Below are 17549 nucleotides of genomic sequence, written 5' to 3'. Positions count from 1 at the left end.
CATGTGGCATGGCATGCCTTGGCGCGGTTTGGCGTGGCCAAAACTAGGGTTTTGGGCCAAAGGTTACCATGCGTTGTTTGGCGACCTTTGACGGCTAGGATTTGCATCCAGGATGGAAGGGTGGTCGTTGATCGTCGCACGCCTTCGTTTTGGTAGCCGCATAGGGAAGGCCGGCATGGTATGGTGCGGCAAGGTGGTTGGCATGCCATTGGCACATGTGGCATGGCATGCCTTGGCGCGGTTTGGCGTGGCCAAAACTAGGGTTTTGGGCCAAAGGTTACCATGCGTTGTTTGGCGACCTTGGACGGCTAGGATTTGCATCTAGGATGGAAGGGTGGTCGTTGATCGTTGCACGCCTTCCTTTTGGTAGCCGCATAGGGAAGGCCGTCATGGTGTGGCGCGGAAAGGTGGTTGGCATGCCATTGACACATGTAGCATGGCATGCCTTGGCGCGGTTTGGCGTGGCCAAAACTAGGGTTTTGGGCCAAAGGTTACCACGCGTTGTTTGGCGACCTTGGATGGCTAGGATTTGCTTCCAGGATGGGAGGGTGGTCGCTGATCGTCGCACACCTTTGTTTTGGTAGCCGCATGGGGAAGGACGGCATGGTGGGGCCAAAGCCAATGGCGCGGATGGCTTGGCATAGTGGGGCCAAGGATTTGTTACGGACGGCTTGGCATGGTGGGGCCAAGGCAAGGTGCGGTTGGCTTGGCATAGCGGGGCCAAGGGTTTGGCATGCCATTGGCGCATGGTGCGGCTAGCATGGTTGGGGCCAAGGCAAGGCGCACTTGGCTTAGTATGGTGGGGCCAAGGATTTGGCATGCCATTGGCGCATGGTGCGGCTAGCATGGTTGGGGCCAAGGCAAGGTGCGGTTGGCTTGGCATGGTGGGGCCAAGGGTTTGGCATGCCATTGGCGCATGGTTCGTCTAGCATGGTTGGCATTCCTTGGCGCGGAGATGTGGATGGCATGGTTTGCCATTGGCACAGTAGTGTGGCTGGCATGGTTGGCATGCCTTGGCGTGGTGATGTGGCTGGCATGGTTTTCCATTGACACAGTGGTGCTGCTGGCATGGTTGGCATGCCTTGGCGCGAAGATGTGGATGGCATGGTTTGATATTGGCACAGTGGTACGGCTGGCATGGTTGCCATGCCTTGGCGCGGAGATGTGGCTGGCATGGTTTGCCATTGGCAAAGTGGTGCGGCTGGCATGGTTGGCATGCCTTGGCGCGGCAGCATGAGAATTAGGGTTTGGCATAGATGATGTCTGTCAATGTTAAGGGTACTGCCGTGAAACATGACACATAAAAAAAAGGTACCCTGGTAATTCTTATGTAGGCATGTTGATCGATTCAATAAATGTGTTAATGGTCATAGTGACGTCATGTCAGTTGTACGGTTTTACGATTGTAACCCTAAGCTAAAATCCACCATCAACATTAAGTCCCCTACTTAGCTCGGAACAGTGCTTAGCTCGGAACAGGAGCATTGTTGCGAGGTAAGCATAAGATGGTGACGGGCAAGGACAAAAATCGAAACGACAAGTCGTGGAAAGATGGTCAGGATAACCTTTTTCGAGAGGTAAGGAGAGTCCATGGTCCTCGTGTTTGGCGGCTTGCGTAGATTCTATTCGTGGTGTAGACCGTGAAGTGGTGAGATAAAGATCGTCGGCTTAGTCTGGCTATGCATCACCTTGGATGGGTTAGGGAAAATCATGACGCTGGCTTGGTGAGTTGTCGGTATTGCTGCGGCAAGTCATGGCGCGGACGGCTTGGCATGGTGGGGCCAAGGCAATTGCGCAGTTTGGTGAGGCAAAGCATGCAGACGGTTTGGTATGTGGGGCCAAGGCATGGCGCAGTCCTGGCGGGGCAAGCATGGCGGACGGCTTGGCGTGGTGGGGCCAAGGAAATGGCGCAGTTTGGTGAGGCAAATCATGCGCGGACGGCTTGGCATGTGGGGCCAAGGCATGGTGCGGTCCTGGTGAGGCAAGCATGGCGGACGGATTGGCATGGTGGGGCCAAGGAAATGGCACGGACGGTTTTGGCATGGTGATTGGTCTTCGCGGGCCCGGTTGCCTCTTTTCCTTACTTGACTTAAATAAGACGTCCTTTCCTTATTCAAACCCCAAAGTATCACGCCTATAAAAGGAGGGCCGACCTCTCCTTTTACTTCATACCTATAAAAAAAATTTATTATGGCCGTGTGGTAACAGTAAAGCGGACGAGCGAATCCCAGGTATGTCTTCCAACACTTCCTCTTTAACTTGCTTTTTTTTTGTGTTAGTGCAAACCCTAGCTGTAGGCGTACCTTTTCGTGAACTTGTAGAAATGTTGCCCTTCTGCGTTGGTATGAATCCTAGCGTAGGTATGCTTTGCACGAACTTGTAGTAACATTTAGGCATGAATACCGTAGTGATGTTGGCCGCCTCAATTACCGTGCAAAGTAGGCATGCATGAGCTGGTAATTTTCATTCCCTTCCCGCTAAAACCTAGCTTCTAGGGTTTACACCTTTTTCCTGGTGTGACCGTGTGTATGGTTCCCGTGATGGGGCGCGCCTCCTCGGCTGGGCGCAAATTTCCCGTTGCAGTGTACGGTCTTGGCATGAGGACGTGATGCAGGGTCTGTCAATCCCCATTTCTTTGCCTATGCGCATTATGACTTTGAAACAAATTGGCTTGCATCCAGGATGGATCTCCTGTGTCTAATAAAATAATTTCCATGCACTTTCCGTAATAATTTCTCTTCGTATTGTTCCATTGTAGTTATTTCGAAGGTGGAAGTAGCGTGAGAGAATTTTCGTTAGGATGTCATTTGAGAAAAGTTCTGCCGTACCGAAAGATGTTGGCAATTCCAAGCCAAACATAGATGATGAGTTCTTTTCAACATCCGCCACGATTAGGAGAAATCATCCCAAGTATGTGTCGATTCTTCTGACTGGTCCGGAAGGAGAGGCCCGGTCGGTTCGGCCAAGAGGTGTAATAAGGTTTTATCTTCAGAGGAAATAGTATCATGCTTCTCATATTGACTTTAAAATCTCTGTGAGTCCCTTGCGTACCTTTGAGAAATGGATGAGATTCATGATGAGCCAGGAATGTGTAAAAGCCAGTTTGACCAAGGCGCAGATCATTGATGTTGTCGCGGCTTCTGCAGTGCTTCAAATTAGGAAAGATATTCCAGGCTTGTTTGCTTTTATTTCCAGATGGTGTCCAGACACTCACACGGCCATATGCAGGTGGGGTGAAATGACTATCTCCTTAGAGATCGTGGCCGTGTTGCTGAACCTTCCTGTAATAGGAAACCTCGATGTCAAATTGTCTGCAGATGAAGAAGAAATGTGCGCCGCTCTGGTTGCGAAACCAAAAGGATTCGTTCGGAAAGAAAACGAGACGAGGTGGTTTTATGGCTGGTGGGTGTCTCAGTGTTTTCCCGATGGGTTGGAGCCGAATCAGAAGAATAGTACGCTTCATGTCGCGGCGTTCTTGGCTCTTTGGTTATCCAGAGATATTTTCGATGACGCCTCGGGTAAGAAGGAGATAAGACAGGAACTTATCAAGTTTTCCATAAAATTGGCAAAAGGTGTCGTTCTCCCTATTGGCGGCTTGTTTCTTGGTTCTCTGTACACACACTTGGATCAGCTGGTCGCGTACATGTGCATTTCAAATGGTTACATGAAAGTGGATTCGTATATTCATGCCGTCTTTCTCCAAGTGTGGATGTGGGAGCACTTCAAAAGGTATGCTCCAAAACCGTTGGTCGTACCTCCCGAGTCTTGGGGTGGCTCTAGGATACTGCGCTGGTCGAATAGGCGCCCAAAGATTGGTTCGAACCTGGTTGGATTCCTTGACAACTCGCACACGGTCAATTTTCGTCCATGGGCTCCGGTGCATGCGTCCATAACTCAGATCAGTACCTTCGCTATTGCTCCGAGAATGTCTTTGTCTTCTGATAAAGAGGATATGAGTGTTGGAGAGATGGTGTTCATGCGAAGCTGCACGCCCGGTTATGTGTCGTCTTTCTTTCGAGGATCTTGCAAAGCAGTCTCTTACAATATCGATAGGGCGGCTCGGCATATGGGTTTTTACCAAGGGGTCCCACTTGTTCGTCAGCCGGTTGTTCAAGAAGTCTTTTGTCGGGTAAAAGTCTTCGTTTCCTGCTTGCGGAACGAAATCCATCAACAACCTCCAAATATAACATATTTTGGCAGGATGAGTTTCTCGTTTTCGTGAATGATGTGGTACAAAACCGTCGCGGTAAGCCTTCTCCTGAGGTTTTAGCGGAGCATCCACTGCTGAGGGATCCTTCTTCTCCCAAGCGAAAATCCGTTAGCCCGAATGCAGATAGACCCCAAGTGAAAGAGCGAAGATCTAAAAGCCGTGTAGATGGTTCCCAGTCAGTTTCGACATCCCTACCGACTTTCAGTTCGTCCAATACGCGGGTACGTGTGATTTTCTTCTTGACTTTAGTTGGGTCGTGTATATCCTTGTTTCTTTCCTGAGTATCCGTCTTTGTATCTTGCCTAGGGTCTCAGCAGCGTGAACGCCTTTACCAAACTTGCAAGTAGTCAGAAAACATCGCTTCTCGAGACGGAGGGTGGCGGTGTTGAGCCTATCCGTGGCGATGGGGAACCCGAGAATGATGAAAGCTCATAGTTCAGTGATGGCGAGAGTAGTTCTTCCGACAGCAGTGCTGAATCTTCCTCTAGCCAGTCTGAAACCAGTGAGTCTCCCGCATGTTTTTTTTTTCTTTCTATTTGGAAAATATATAATATGTGATATCATAGGGGGAAACCGTTTCTGAAGATGGCCCTGAGACGGAGACTGGTGGTGATACAACTTTGTCTCCAATTGTGGCAGCCGCATCAGGCGACCTTGAAATGGATGTTGATCGAGATGAAAACGTCATTGTGACTCAGACAATGGAGAGTACTGTAGTGGCCGCAGGCGCAATTGTCGTTAGGAATCCCTTGCCGGTTGCTGATGTAGACGCGGGGGCCACTTTCAACTCTCCATACCTGGTTCCTTATCCGGATCATGTGTTGATCGGGGGATTTAGCGTGCCAGCCAAACATGCGGCGCTATACACCAGGAAGCTGAAGTTGAAGAGGGCGGCTCTCCAAAGCACGAAAGAGGATTTTTCCAAGAAGAGAAAGCCATTGTTGAAAAACTTTCCTTGAATGTATTTCTGTCTTCTGAACTTCTTATTTTTAGGTGTTTTTTTTTTAAAGGAAAATGAAACGCCTAGTTTATGGTTTTGATTTCCTGGATTTTTGGGTAGATAGAAAAATGTTACCTTGAGTGTTTTGGATTATTCTTTTGGAATGAATTATTTTGGAATGGATTATTTTGGGAATGATGTTGTCTTGGTTACGATTGCTAGTGACGCAAACATCCCAGGAAAACCACGGAACCGTGAGCGTTGCGTGTCGGTAGATGACATGGGGTGAAACATAACATGGATATCGGTTTTATCATTCCCGTGAAGACTTGAAACAACAAACCATGTATTATTTTGTCTAGGTAAGACTTACTCGGTTTTTCAGGTCTCCTGATGAAAAGGGAATCTTCCGGGTGTAGGACCGAGTTTTACGGGAGGCACCGCCATGATTGTGGAAAGTCCCCAGTCGTCTCATCTGATAATCGAGTCGTCGATACCTGGTTGGATCATTCGCTTTTAACCTCTAGGAAGTCCCCAGTCATCCCTCGCCGTTTCAAGACTAATAATCGGGTCGTCTGGTAACTGAGTCATCGATCCCTGAGCGGATCGCCTACTTCTACCACCTTGATGTCTGGGTCGAAGCATGAGATCGATGGTCGAAAATTTACATTGTAACCGAAGGATCAATCTCCCACTGTGGTCGTCAATTGTTTGAGGGTGAAAATGGTTTCTGTTGATTTCGGTAATTTCGGGCGTGTGGGTGAGAAACGAGTCTAAACCCTAAACAATATACTGCAAAGGATTACCTTAGATTCGAGAGATCAATCTGTACAAATCCGGTCTAAACCAAGAAATGGTTGTTCCATACTTGCTTCGGTCACAAAGAGGAGAAGAAGGGTTGGTTTTGGGGAGGGAAGCGAAGAGAGTGTTGAGACCAGAATAGTTGATTGTGGAAGAGTAGTTGTTCTGTGACTTGTATCAGAAAGTGGGAAGCTAACATATGGGAAAGCTAGCAAACGTTTTCTCAGTGTTGTATGCTCCTGACTAGAAATTGTTGTTCGGTGGAAATAGGTAATGCCTATTTATACAATTCGAAGTGAAACGTACTCTGGTCTCATTAAGAAATGGAAAACGGGTGAGTAAATGGGAGGAGGTGGTAACCGGTAACCTTGGAATTGATGTTCCATAAAAGAAAGTGTTTCACCATTACTCCCTGTATTTACTAACCACCTCATCCTTATGACACTTTCTTATAACGAGCGTAGTGTACGCCGCACGCTCTAAACCGCCAAACCAATACCCAATGAGCATCCCCCAGTTTTTGAAATATGTTGATGTCTCGAGTGTTTTCGTGGAAAACATGTAGCATGTTGTTGTTGTCTGGCAAGTTGAGCTTGGGAGTCTTGACGTCTCGGTGGTGACCTTCAACGGTCGAGATTTTGCATCTTAAGAGGAAGGTAGCCGTTGATTATTGCAACCTTTCGTTTGGTAGACAGTGGCATGAAAGTATGATCAATATGGCTTTAATGTGGCCCAGTAAGGTTTTGGCTTTGTTTAGGCGCGACCAAACTAGGGCCAAACGTTGCCATGCGTTAGCTGGTAACCTTGGACGGCTAAGATCTGCATCTTAGATGAAAAAGTGGTCGTTGATTGTTGCAGGCCTTCGTTTTGGTAGCCGAATAGGGAAGGCCGGCATGGTATGGCGCGGCAAGGTGATTGGCATGCCATTTGGCACATGTGGCATGGCATGCCTTGGCGCGGTTTAGCGTGGCCAAAACTAGGGTTTTAGTCCAAAGGTTACCATGCGTTTTTTGGCGACCTTGGACGGCTAGGATTTGCATCTAGGATGGAAGGGTGGTCGTTGATCGTCGCAAGCCTTCGTTTTGGTAGCCGAATGGGGAAGGCCAGCATGGTATGGAGCGGCAAGGTGGTTGGCATGCCATTCGCACATGTGGCATGGCATGCCTTGGCACGGTTTGGCGTGGCAAAAACTAGGGTTTTGGGCCAAAGGTTACCATGCGTTTTTTGGCGACCTTGGACGGCTAGGATTTGCATCTAGGATGGAAGGGTGGCCATTGATCGTCGCACGCCTTCGTTTTGGTAGCCGAATGGGGAAGGCCAGCATGGTATGGGGCGGCAAGGTGGTTGGCATGCCATTCGCACATGTGGCATGGCATGCCTTGGCACGGTTTGGCGTGGCAAAAACTAGGGTTTTGGGAGAAAGGTTACCATGCGTTGTTTGGCGACCTTGGACGGCTAGGCTTTGCATCTAGGATGCAAGGGTGGCTGTTGATCGTCGCATGCCTTCGTTTTGGTAGCTGCATAGGGAAGGCCGGCATGGTGTGGCGCGGCAAGGTGGTTGGCCTACCATTGGCACATGTGGCATGGCATGCCTTGGCGCGGTTTGGCGTAGCCAAAACTAGGGTTTTGGGCCAAAGGTTACCATGCGTTGTTTGCGACCTTGGACGACTAGGATTTGCATCCAGGATGGAAGGGTTGTCGTTGATCGTCGCACGCCTTCGTTTCGGTAGCCGCATGGGGAAGGCCGGCATGGTGGGGCCAAGGCCAATGGCGCAGATGGCTTGGCATAGTGGGGTCAAGGGTTTGGTACGGATGGCTTGGCATGGTGGGGCCAAGGCAAGGTGCGGTTGGCTTGGCATGGAGGGGCCAAGGGTTTGGCATGCCATTGGCGCATGGTGCGGATAGCATGGTTGGGGCCAAGGCAAGGCACGGTTGGCTTGCATGGTGGGGCCAAGGGTTTGGCATGTCATTGGCGCATGGTGCGGCTAGCATGGTTGGGGCTAAGGCAAGGTGCGGTTGGATTGGCATGGTGGGTCCAAGGGTTTGGCATGCCATTGGCGCATGGTGCGGCTAGCATGGTTGGCATGCCTTGGCGCGGAGATGTGGCTGGCATGGTTTTCCATTGGCACAGTGGTGCGGCTGGCATGGTTGGCATGCCTTGGCGTGGAGATGTGGCTGGCATGGTTTTCCATTGGCACAGTGGTGCGGCTGGCATGGTTGGCATGCCTTGGCGCGGAGATGTGGCTGGCATGGTTTGCCATTGGCACAGTGGTGCGGCTGGCATGGTTGGCATGCCTTGGTGCGGAGATGTGGCTGGCATGGTTGTCATGCCTTGGCGCGGTAGCATGAGAATTAGGATTTGGCATAGATGATGTCGGTCAATATTAAGGGTTCTGCCGTGGAACATGACACATAAAAAAAAGTACCCTAGTAATTCTTACGTAGGCATGCTGATCGATTCAATAAATGTGCTAATGGTCATAGTGACGTCATGTCAGTGGTACGGTTTTACGATTTTAACCCTAAGCAAAAAACCACCATCAGCAACAAGGTTCATGGTTATGATCCATAAATTAAGAAAAATATGGAACCAATGGAGCTACCGTTCAGAAGCATGATTTAATAAATTCTGAACACATGACAGGAACCTTTGTCTCACAAAGAGTACAACACAAAGAATAAAATCAACTGTCATTAAGGAAGAACAAGCTAAAGATTTAAACAGCGCATCGGATGGACAAAAGACAACAACAGTCCGGAGCAAGGATCAGAGAGGAAGATCAAAGCCAAAATAAAAAATAATACAACACATACCATTTGTCAAGAAAGAAACATCTTCTTGAGAGTTATGTGTATCTTCTCAGGGTCTTAAAGAGGATACACATAAGGAAATGGTCAAGTTGTAATTTGATGAACATGAAGCTCATCAGAGGTATTGATACTTTCCTTTTCACTTCCTTGACATAAAACAGAAGCCTTGTGCGAATCTTCAAAAGAATTAACAATAGAAGGAGTACATGAGTTACCTGAAGCAGCTGCTTTTCTCGCCTTCTAGATCTTGCTCTTGAAACTGTTGATAATGGTCTTAAGTTCCGAAACACGATTATTGATGTGAATATAATCAGGAACACCTATTTTAGGAGCAAGATCATCACCGAGGGATAGAGAAGTGTTTGAAGTTTTCTTTCTTCGAAACCTTTTTCTCTTTACAAACCTTTCAGAGTTATCAGTCATCCACATAACATTGTTCTTTTTATAATTGTAACCAGAAGTTGTGTTATAGTTATAATCAGGAATTGGCCCATCACAACACTTTTATTGCCCACAACCATCCTTTTACAGCTGCCTCTGTAGCTAAGGAATTCTTACATCACATCTTTAAACTCCATGGCCTTCCCTCCTCTATAGTTTCAGATAGAGATAAAATATTCATCAGCCACTTTTGGCAGGAGCTATTCAAATCCCTAGGCACTTATTTACACCTCAGTACTGCTTATCATCCTCAGTCTGATGGTCAAACAGAGAGAGTTAATGCCTGTTTGAAGCAATATTTAAGATGCATGACATGTACTACCCCAAAACTTTGGGCAAATTGGTTGGCATTGGCTGAATAGTGGTTCAACACCAACTATCACAGCAGTCTGAAGATGACACCATTTCAGACCTTATATGGTTATATTCCTCCACATCTTGCTTTTCCAATCCACTCTACTAATTCAGGTGCTTCTGTACAAGAATACTTGCAAGCCAGAGACAACATGTTGCAGCTGCTTAAGGAAGACTTACTAAGGGCTCAAGAGAGAATGAAATACTATGTTGATGCCTCTTGATGTGACAGGTCCTTCATGGTGTGTGATTGGGTGTTTTTGAAACTGCAACCTTACAGACAGTCTTCTGTGGCCCTCAGACAAAATTTCAAGTTGTCAGCAAAATATTATGACCCCTTTGAGGTATTGCAGAAGATTGGGATTGTTGCTTATAAACTGAAGCTACCAATTGGTTCAAGAATACATCATGTTTTCCATGTTTCTCAACTGAAGAAAAAGATTGGCCAACAGACTACTCCTTCTTCTTCTCTGCCACTGGTGGATACTTCTTGGGCATTCATAGTTACTCATGCTGCTGTGTTGAACCATAGAGAGAGCTTACAAGGTGGACGCCCAGTAAAGCAAGTACTTATTCACTGGTCCAACTCTTCCCCTGAGGATGCTACATGGGAAGATCTCTCACACATCAGGGCTAAATTCCCTGAATTCATCCTTGAGAACAAGGATGCTTAGAAGGGGAGGGTATTGTCATATACCCATGTTTCTACCAGACTTAGGATTAAGGGGGTTATTTTAATTAGAAATCTTAATTCTGATTGGGCTTATCTGAGTGAACCCATTGATCACTTTCTTGTAAACCCGTTGGTGGGTTAGTAGCTTACATGTCTTTCCTTGTGTGGTCACTATTGAGTCTGTTAAGTAGCGCACGATTAGCTGGTGAGTTCTGATCCAACGACTGAGAGTTTTAGTTGATTTTAGAAGAGAGACTAGTTGTATTAAAGCTGAAATGATTGATTGTATATGTTAAGAAAGAAATTAATGGAATTGAGGCTCCTTCCATTGGAAGAGTAGGTTACTGTTAAGTGTTCTTCAAGTTCTTCTAATTGATTCATAACAGGTAGTTGATAAAAATGGAATTTGACATTATAGTAGGATGTTTCTTTGGATGAAGTAATGAATGATTGAGAAGAATTTCTTTAAATAAATTAGTAAATGATGTAAAACGGGTTATCTCTTTATTATGAAACAAAAATAGAGTAAAATGAAGCCTAACAAAATTGGCGTATTTACCGAGAAAATAATTTCTTTTCCTCGACCGAACAATACAAGTGTCCAATAACGACCGTTCTAGATTTAAACAAAGTTATAGAATTACATATAGGCGTATATGTGTACCGATTCCGGATGATGTTCATCAAATAGAATCCGTTTGTTAAAGGAAATAATAGCTCAGGCATGACTTTTTTTTTTCTTTTTGCTTTTTTGAAAACATTTCCCAGCAAGAGGAAACCTAACTCTGTACCCCGCTAATATTTTCCCAACCGAGCAACGTGAAAGTGGTGGACCTGGTGGCCAGTGGTTGCAACTTGCAGCCAGTGGTTGCAACTTGCAGCCAGGGTAACTATTTTACAGCGTGTACCTGGGAATTCAACAAAAGTGTCGGGTAGTAGCGTTTCCGAGTACTAGAGGAGTTGGTAAAAGGTGCTTAAAGCACGCCCATTTACTTGTCCAGAAAAGAAAAAGTCTGGTGACTCTGGTCATGGTGTCTGAATTACTCCAAGAAGTCACCACCTAAAACAATGGTAGAACAACCATGGAGGAAAAGAGTTTACCCCCTTTTCGGTCTTCTAACTACGGTTGCTCTTATTTACTTGAATTTTGGTGTCAAATTCAAATTACCAATATTATGGTTACCTAAGATGAACTTTGTTATTACAAATTCAACTCATTTTGTTATTAAAGATGATGATGGAATCAATGAATCAACTATGTATGTGAATGGATGGAATTCATATTGGTTATTAGAAGAAAGTATCTGGGATGATTCAAGAGAAAGGGTTACTGAAATGATTCGAAGAGGAGCTCAAATGGGTATGACTGTTTGTAGAACTTGGGCTTTTAGTGATGGCAAAAATCCATCTTCTCTTCAGATATCTCCTGGGGTTTTTAATGAAAAAGTCTTTCAGGTATGGGTGGGTTCATCTTCTTCTTTTTTAATTTATTTAAGTTTTTTTTTGAATTTCGGCTTTAATTTGTGGATTTCAGGGGTTGGATTTTGTAATAGCTGAAGCAAGGAGGCATAAAATAAGGTTGATTCTTAGTTTAGTAAATAACTTAGATGCTTTTGGTGGGAAAGCTCAATATGTGAGATGGGCAAAAGAAGCTGGAGCCAATGTCACATCTTTAAATGATTCATTCTTCTCTCATCCAACTGTGAAAGATTACTATAAGAATTACATTAAGGTACTTTCCCTAAATTGTAATTGCAGTTTTGACAGACGCAGAACTCTTTCGATGGAAAACATGTTTCATTTAACATTATTTGGGCTATGGTGTGTTGAATCAGTGTTGTTGTTTTAATGTGTCTTGGTTCTCCTATGTGTGTTGTAGGCTGTTGTGACTAGAAAGAATTCTTTAACTGGAGTCAAATATTCCGAGGAGCCAGCAATATTTGCTTGGGAACTCATGAATGAGCCAAGATGCATATCCAATTCATCAGCTCCTGTTCTTCAGGTGAGCCAGCTGAACGCATTCTTCTTGCAGTTTTATATTACTCCATTTAAGCATTGACTTAATTGTTGAGTCCGAACTCCAAAGAACACTCTGAAAATTGTATATGGCTCGCGGGGCATGTTTAGTTTGGTTCTTAATTTTCAACAACTACCATATTCTACTTCTTTTCATGCATGTGTTTCATTTACCCAAAATAAACAAAACAGGTTAGATGTTATAATTGTCATTTGTCAGTTCACTAAATGTGTATATATTTCCTGTATAGTTTTGATATGCTTTCTCATAAACCAACTATGCTGCTTTGGAGCAGGACACTTTTAATTCATTGAATGTTTTCATTCTTTTTCTATTTTTGTTTTTATCTAGAATATCAAAGAGTAACTCGGCAAAGCCATCAAATCTCCCCCCATGGCCTCGGCCAACAAAATCCCTCAAAGGCTTGTATGAGTCCTCTTGGTCCCGAGTTTGGATTGTTAAGCCACTGCATAGCTTCATGATCTTTAGTTCAACTGAAATGGTTACTTCGTTTTTGAGGGCTAACTTGTTGTTATAATACTCGTCTTTGGTGTGCAGTCTTGGATTACAGAGATGGCTGCGTTTACTAAAAGTTTGGACAAAAATCACCTGGTGACTGTTGGACTTGAAGGGTTCTATGGGCCAAAAGCATCCAAAAGATCTACAATAAATCTTGGAAAGTGGGCAGGCTTACTTGGATTAGATTTTATTCCGAATTCAGCAGTTGCAAACATTGACTTTGCATCAGTTCATGCATACCCAGATAGTTGGTCAGTAAACTTGTCTATGCTTTATTTATGGGAGAACGCAGATGAGAGTCCCATCATCCACAATGATTTCTGTCCAGATATACATCCTTTCTTGTCATTATGAATCATCTTTAAACCTAGGCTTTGTGTCCTTTGACCAGTCTAGGTCATAAATTTCTGTTTTTTATCCTTAAAGTCTGATTTGTGGTAAAATATGTTTCTTAGTCTGGAGAGATTAACTTGCTAGCTAAATTTAAGTATCCCGGTGGATCTAGACACTTGTTCACTACATTTACACAGTAGCAAATATCTCAAACACTGTGGGGAGGGGTATTTTTGTATGGCCAAGGGATGCTAGTATTTTGTTGAAAAGGCGTTGTTTCATAATCTTTTAGGGAGAATGGTAGTTTTGAGAGTTATTAGATGACATAGGTAGTTAGAAATGGTACAAAAGGTCCAACATACTTAGTTGCAATCTTGCCAAGGGTAAAAGCTATTCACCATTGTGACACTCAAGGCCCTATGATAACATGTAAGTGGTTGGCTAAAATCCAGCGCTGAGTGATACTGACACCATAGTAATCCAACATTGTGCACATTCCTTTAAAGAGTGTTGATTTGACTTTTCATTTGATTGGCTAAAAACTTAATGATTGACCCACTACCGCGCATGCTAAGAATCTCGTCCCTCATTAGCTGCTAAAGTTAAATGTCACCTGAACACTCGTTAGAGGGGGTGCACAAAATCGACTTCATAGTATGGGTCATGTCCTTCCTTTCGTCTAGGTAAACTTCACAGGTTTTCTTTTTCTTTTTCAGGATCCCAGAAGCAGATATGAGACAGAAAGCAGATTATCTTTCACACTGGGTAGATTCTCATGTGACTGACGGCGATCATGTGCTAAAAAAGCCAGTTCTTTTCACAGAAGTTGGCTCTTCCTTGCGGGTAAACAAAGGAGTTTACAATAAAGACTTTTTACTGAAGACTGTCTATGATAAAATATTTGAATCGGCAAAGAAGGGACAGGCTGGAGCAGGAGCCTTGATTTGGCAGTTACTTGTTGAGGGGGTGGAGGAGCACTATGGCGACCAATTTTCGCTTATTGCTTGGGATCATCCATCTACTTATAAACTGATACTTGAACAGTCCTGCAGGCTAAGGAGAATATTTGACAAAGGTGAACCAACCAGGAGACTTGTCCACAAGGACCCCTGTTTTGGACTGAAATCTTAACATATCTTGTTAGTTTATACCAGTATATACCGAATAGCACCCACCAGTTTGAATGGTAGAAGTAGACTTTAAACTAGTTCATTGATTAGGTACATATGCAGTATTCTTTTGTGGGTGCCCAACATTTCGATTTCAGATAAGTGAAGATCGTCAGACTTCTGTTTCAAATTTTGTGTGATTTGAATTGTGATGCTCACTATTGAGTATTAAGTAAGGAATTGTAGAATTTATATTCAGATTTTAGTGACAGCAACATCCAGCTGATGTGCCGGTTGTTCGTAAAGGTGAAAGTATAGCGAGTGTGAATAAAATTTATACTATTTTTTGTTTCCTTCTCTGACCAGCGACTAGAAGTTGTATTAACAGAGAAATCAGTGAAATTGAATTATTTGTGGATAGATTGAATGTTTCTTGTATAACATTTGCATTTTATGTTCTGTAAGATATATCTTTCTCTCTGTTTACTTATGTCTCTGCAGGACTTGATTTCATTCAGAGTGGACGGAAGTATGTCAGGTGGATCTGCTTCTGGAGTCCATAGCTAATTGGTAGACTAACAATAACATTTTGAACTCAAGACTCGTAATTCTTATTAGTTATTTGCAGAGATTGTCTGAGAAAGCAGCTCTTAGCTTAGAAATTACAAGAACAGAAAACTATGATAAACTTAGCAGTCAACTCCTTTAAAGGAAATCCTACATAGGAAGCACAGGCCAATCTTTTCGAGAAACACTTAAAAAGCTTTATGTATAAGAACTATTCTCCGTCGCTGACAGTCATGAAGGTAACTGGGATACTACTGCGTCTTTGCATTTCACTTCTGTTGTAGCAGTCCCATGTTGTGTCTGCTTGTGTTTTCTCTCTTTCTCAGCTTCTTTTAAACTTTTCTTGCTTGCCTGTAACAAAATGGAAAAACCAACAGCATCAGAGGATATGGGAACTGATTTAGCCAACTAATGGGGAAAAAATAGTCGCTGCAATTCTGAAATCCACCTTCGAGTATCGCGTGTTGGAGGCATTCTTACGCCTGGGTCCATTCTTGGTAGCTTTCAGCGTGTTCTTTACTGGTTTCGAGATTTCAGCTGCATTGGGTGCAGGTATAGTGAGGATATCAACCCCAAGCGACACCTCGTTAGATCCACAGCTCTCCTCTTCCCCGGGTGCATCAAAATTTCTCTTAATGATTATCGGTCTACGGTCGCTGGAAATGGGTTCAAGCCGACTGCTCATACGATCATCAACTGAGGTGGCTTCTGGAATTCGAGTTGCCATCCATCTCTCTAGCCAACTCCAACCCATGTTTGTTTCCGATGAATCTGACCGTGATGGTTTCTTCTTTGAACAAATCCTTAGCTATCAACATATAAGAACCACAGTCACGCTGTTTCCCAGTAAAAAAGTCTAATAAACCTCTAGAGAGACCCTCCCACATTATACATGAGTATTACCTGTTGAGAAAACGAGTAAGCTAGAGCTCTCTCGCGCCTCGTTGTTGCTTCAAGCCTGTTCTGAATCCTCAGTTTAGATATGTTGCTGCTTACAGTGCTATCATCCCAATCTTCCTGCAGATGACAAAACATGGCATATTATGCATATCATTTCAGTTATGATTTTTTCTTGCTTCTAAGCAGGTATTTTTGGTCTAACATTCGAGTACGCTTTACTAATGGTAGTAATTACCTTTAGCTTCCATATGTTGGTTTGTGATTTCTTTTGCATTCGGTGTTGAAACGGTATGTTTTCCTCCCGAACTGCAAGAGCTTCCACTGAACCTCCAGTTTGTGCTTCAATTGATGTAGCTATTGACTCCCTGCTTGGACTTTGTTTTCCTTCAGTTACATTTTCCATAACTTCCATGTCTTCAACTGCTCGAGTTCGGCACTTGACCTGAACAAAAACATAATCAGAAATCATGGATTTGGAAACACACATTAGAAAAATTTAAGTACATGGCATGATTCAGAAAATATTCAAAGGAAATGAGTGTGAACCAGAAAGCGTCTGACGGCCGACTGAATAACGATAGCTGCATTATCTTCCACGGCTGCAATATCCTCGTTTGAGAATTTTGTAGGCGAATTCTGTGTTTCCTCCTCGGTGACGGTAGGCTCATCATGTTCACTCTCTTCACTTTGGATTTCAGCTTCGCTATTAAATTCTTCTATTATTGGTTGTGTTACAGTAGCTTCAGAACTCCTAATTGATGCTGAATCCTCTTCAGCAACAACTGAATTAAATTGTTCATCTCCACACAAATAAGATCTGACAGAAATCCATTTTCTCTTGTCTGCACCATAATTCCTCACCTAATAAGATCAAATAAAGAACAAAAAACTGATAATCCTAAACTTCAACTAACTTTCAGAAGAAGAAAAAAAAGACAGTGACAGACTAAGAACAGAATTCAACTGTGAAAATCCAAACCAAAAGTGAAAGCAGCAACAACAACACGAATCAAAGAGACGTACATTGCCATCCTGCGAACTGACGGAACGGTTCTTGGTGAAGACGCTCCTGACTATCCCTCCAGTTAGACCCATTTCACCACAGAAAGCAAGTGAAATTCTCAAATGTTTTGATGTTCCTTTGTTAATTATATAAAGATATTTATATGTCAAAGAAATGAAAGAAGAAGATACATCCCAAAGTAGTAAAAGTAGGAGTTTAAAAAACCAAAAGGAAACCAACTCAATTTTTAATAACTCAATAATAATAATACTTGATTTTTAAAACTGATTAGGAAAATAATTTCAAGTAGAGATCATCCCACATGTTAGTAAGTAAGGAACTGATGAGAACTCACACAGCTTTAGAGCTGGAATTTTCAAGCATAAACACATCATTACCAGAAGTATTCTCATATTTATATTTGGAAAGTGAAAGAGTAAAAATGAAGGGATTTCATAAAGATGTGATATGTTTGTCAAAGTGCAGAAACATATACAATTGCTTTTCTTTTTTGGTTTATATTTTACTAAATTCTTTTTTTGTGCACATGGTCTGTGACACTAAAGAGAAGCCCTACTAATACTACTGCTTCTAGCAAAGCTAAAGTTTACTTGCTGTTTGGTTCATGATTTTTAATATCTTTTTGCCCATGCTCTTTTTTATTTTTTGTTTTTTTTAAATTGTTGTCAATGAGGTTGGTATCTGCTTATGAGCTTAAGTAACCATAATAATAATAGTGAGATGAAGACCGGAGCGTATATCAAAATAACATTTCTTTTTTTTTTCTGTCAAATTTACAGATACAAGTAAAGATCAGCAACAACTGAATAATACTGTTGGTAGATGCAGTAGTGGGGGGTTTATAAGAAAA

General features: G+C 43.4%; 2 protein-coding genes across 2 annotated transcripts; one reads left to right on the top strand and one right to left on the bottom strand.

Annotated features, from left to right (window-relative positions):
- The first annotated feature begins 11180 nt into the window (after positions 1-11180).
- Positions 11181-14672, top strand: LOC113348503 (mannan endo-1,4-beta-mannosidase 6-like). The gene is made up of 5 exons (XM_026592304.1): positions 11181-11685; positions 11765-11962; positions 12110-12232; positions 12806-13017; positions 13816-14672. The coding sequence occupies exons 1-5, from the start codon at positions 11299-11301 to the stop codon at positions 14228-14230; spliced, it is 1335 nt and encodes a 444-aa protein (XP_026448089.1). The 5' UTR covers positions 11181-11298; the 3' UTR covers positions 14231-14672.
- Positions 14673-14795: 123 nt separating this feature from the next.
- LOC113348504 (protein IQ-DOMAIN 1-like) lies at positions 14796-17110 on the bottom strand. Its single transcript, XM_026592305.1, has 6 exons — positions 16699-17110; positions 16222-16536; positions 15911-16117; positions 15679-15792; positions 15224-15583; positions 14796-15126 (listed from the first exon to the last, which is right to left on the bottom strand). The coding sequence occupies exons 1-6, from the start codon at positions 16768-16770 to the stop codon at positions 15007-15009; spliced, it is 1188 nt and encodes a 395-aa protein (XP_026448090.1). The 5' UTR covers positions 16771-17110; the 3' UTR covers positions 14796-15006.
- Between the last annotated feature and the right edge of the window lie 439 nt (positions 17111-17549).

Source organism: Papaver somniferum, chromosome 2, assembly GCF_003573695.1.
Source record: "Papaver somniferum cultivar HN1 chromosome 2, ASM357369v1, whole genome shotgun sequence".
Lineage (NCBI taxonomy): Eukaryota > Viridiplantae > Streptophyta > Magnoliopsida > Ranunculales > Papaveraceae > Papaver > Papaver somniferum.
Note: the sequence above shows the minus strand (reverse complement) of the source record. Positions and strands in the feature narration are given on the sequence as shown.

Excerpts from the sequence above, each read along its gene's own strand:
- LOC113348503 (XM_026592304.1), top strand. The coding sequence starts at position 11,299 with ATGGTAGAACAACCATGGAGGAAAAGAGTTTACCCCCTTTTCGGTCTT. Across the intron at positions 11,963-12,109 it reads ACTATAAGAATTACATTAAG|GCTGTTGTGACTAGAAAGAA; the intron begins GTACTTTCCCTA and ends TGTGTGTTGTAG. Across the intron at positions 12,233-12,805 it reads CATCAGCTCCTGTTCTTCAG|TCTTGGATTACAGAGATGGC; the intron begins GTGAGCCAGCTG and ends TTTGGTGTGCAG.
- LOC113348504 (XM_026592305.1), bottom strand. The coding sequence starts at position 16,770 with ATGGGTCTAACTGGAGGGATAGTCAGGAGCGTCTTCACCAAGAACCGT. Across the intron at positions 16,537-16,698 it reads TCAGTTCGCAGGATGGCAAT|GTGAGGAATTATGGTGCAGA; the intron begins GTACGTCTCTTT and ends TGATCTTATTAG. Across the intron at positions 15,127-15,223 it reads CCAACACGCGATACTCGAAG|GCAAGCAAGAAAAGTTTAAA; the intron begins GTGGATTTCAGA and ends ATTTTGTTACAG.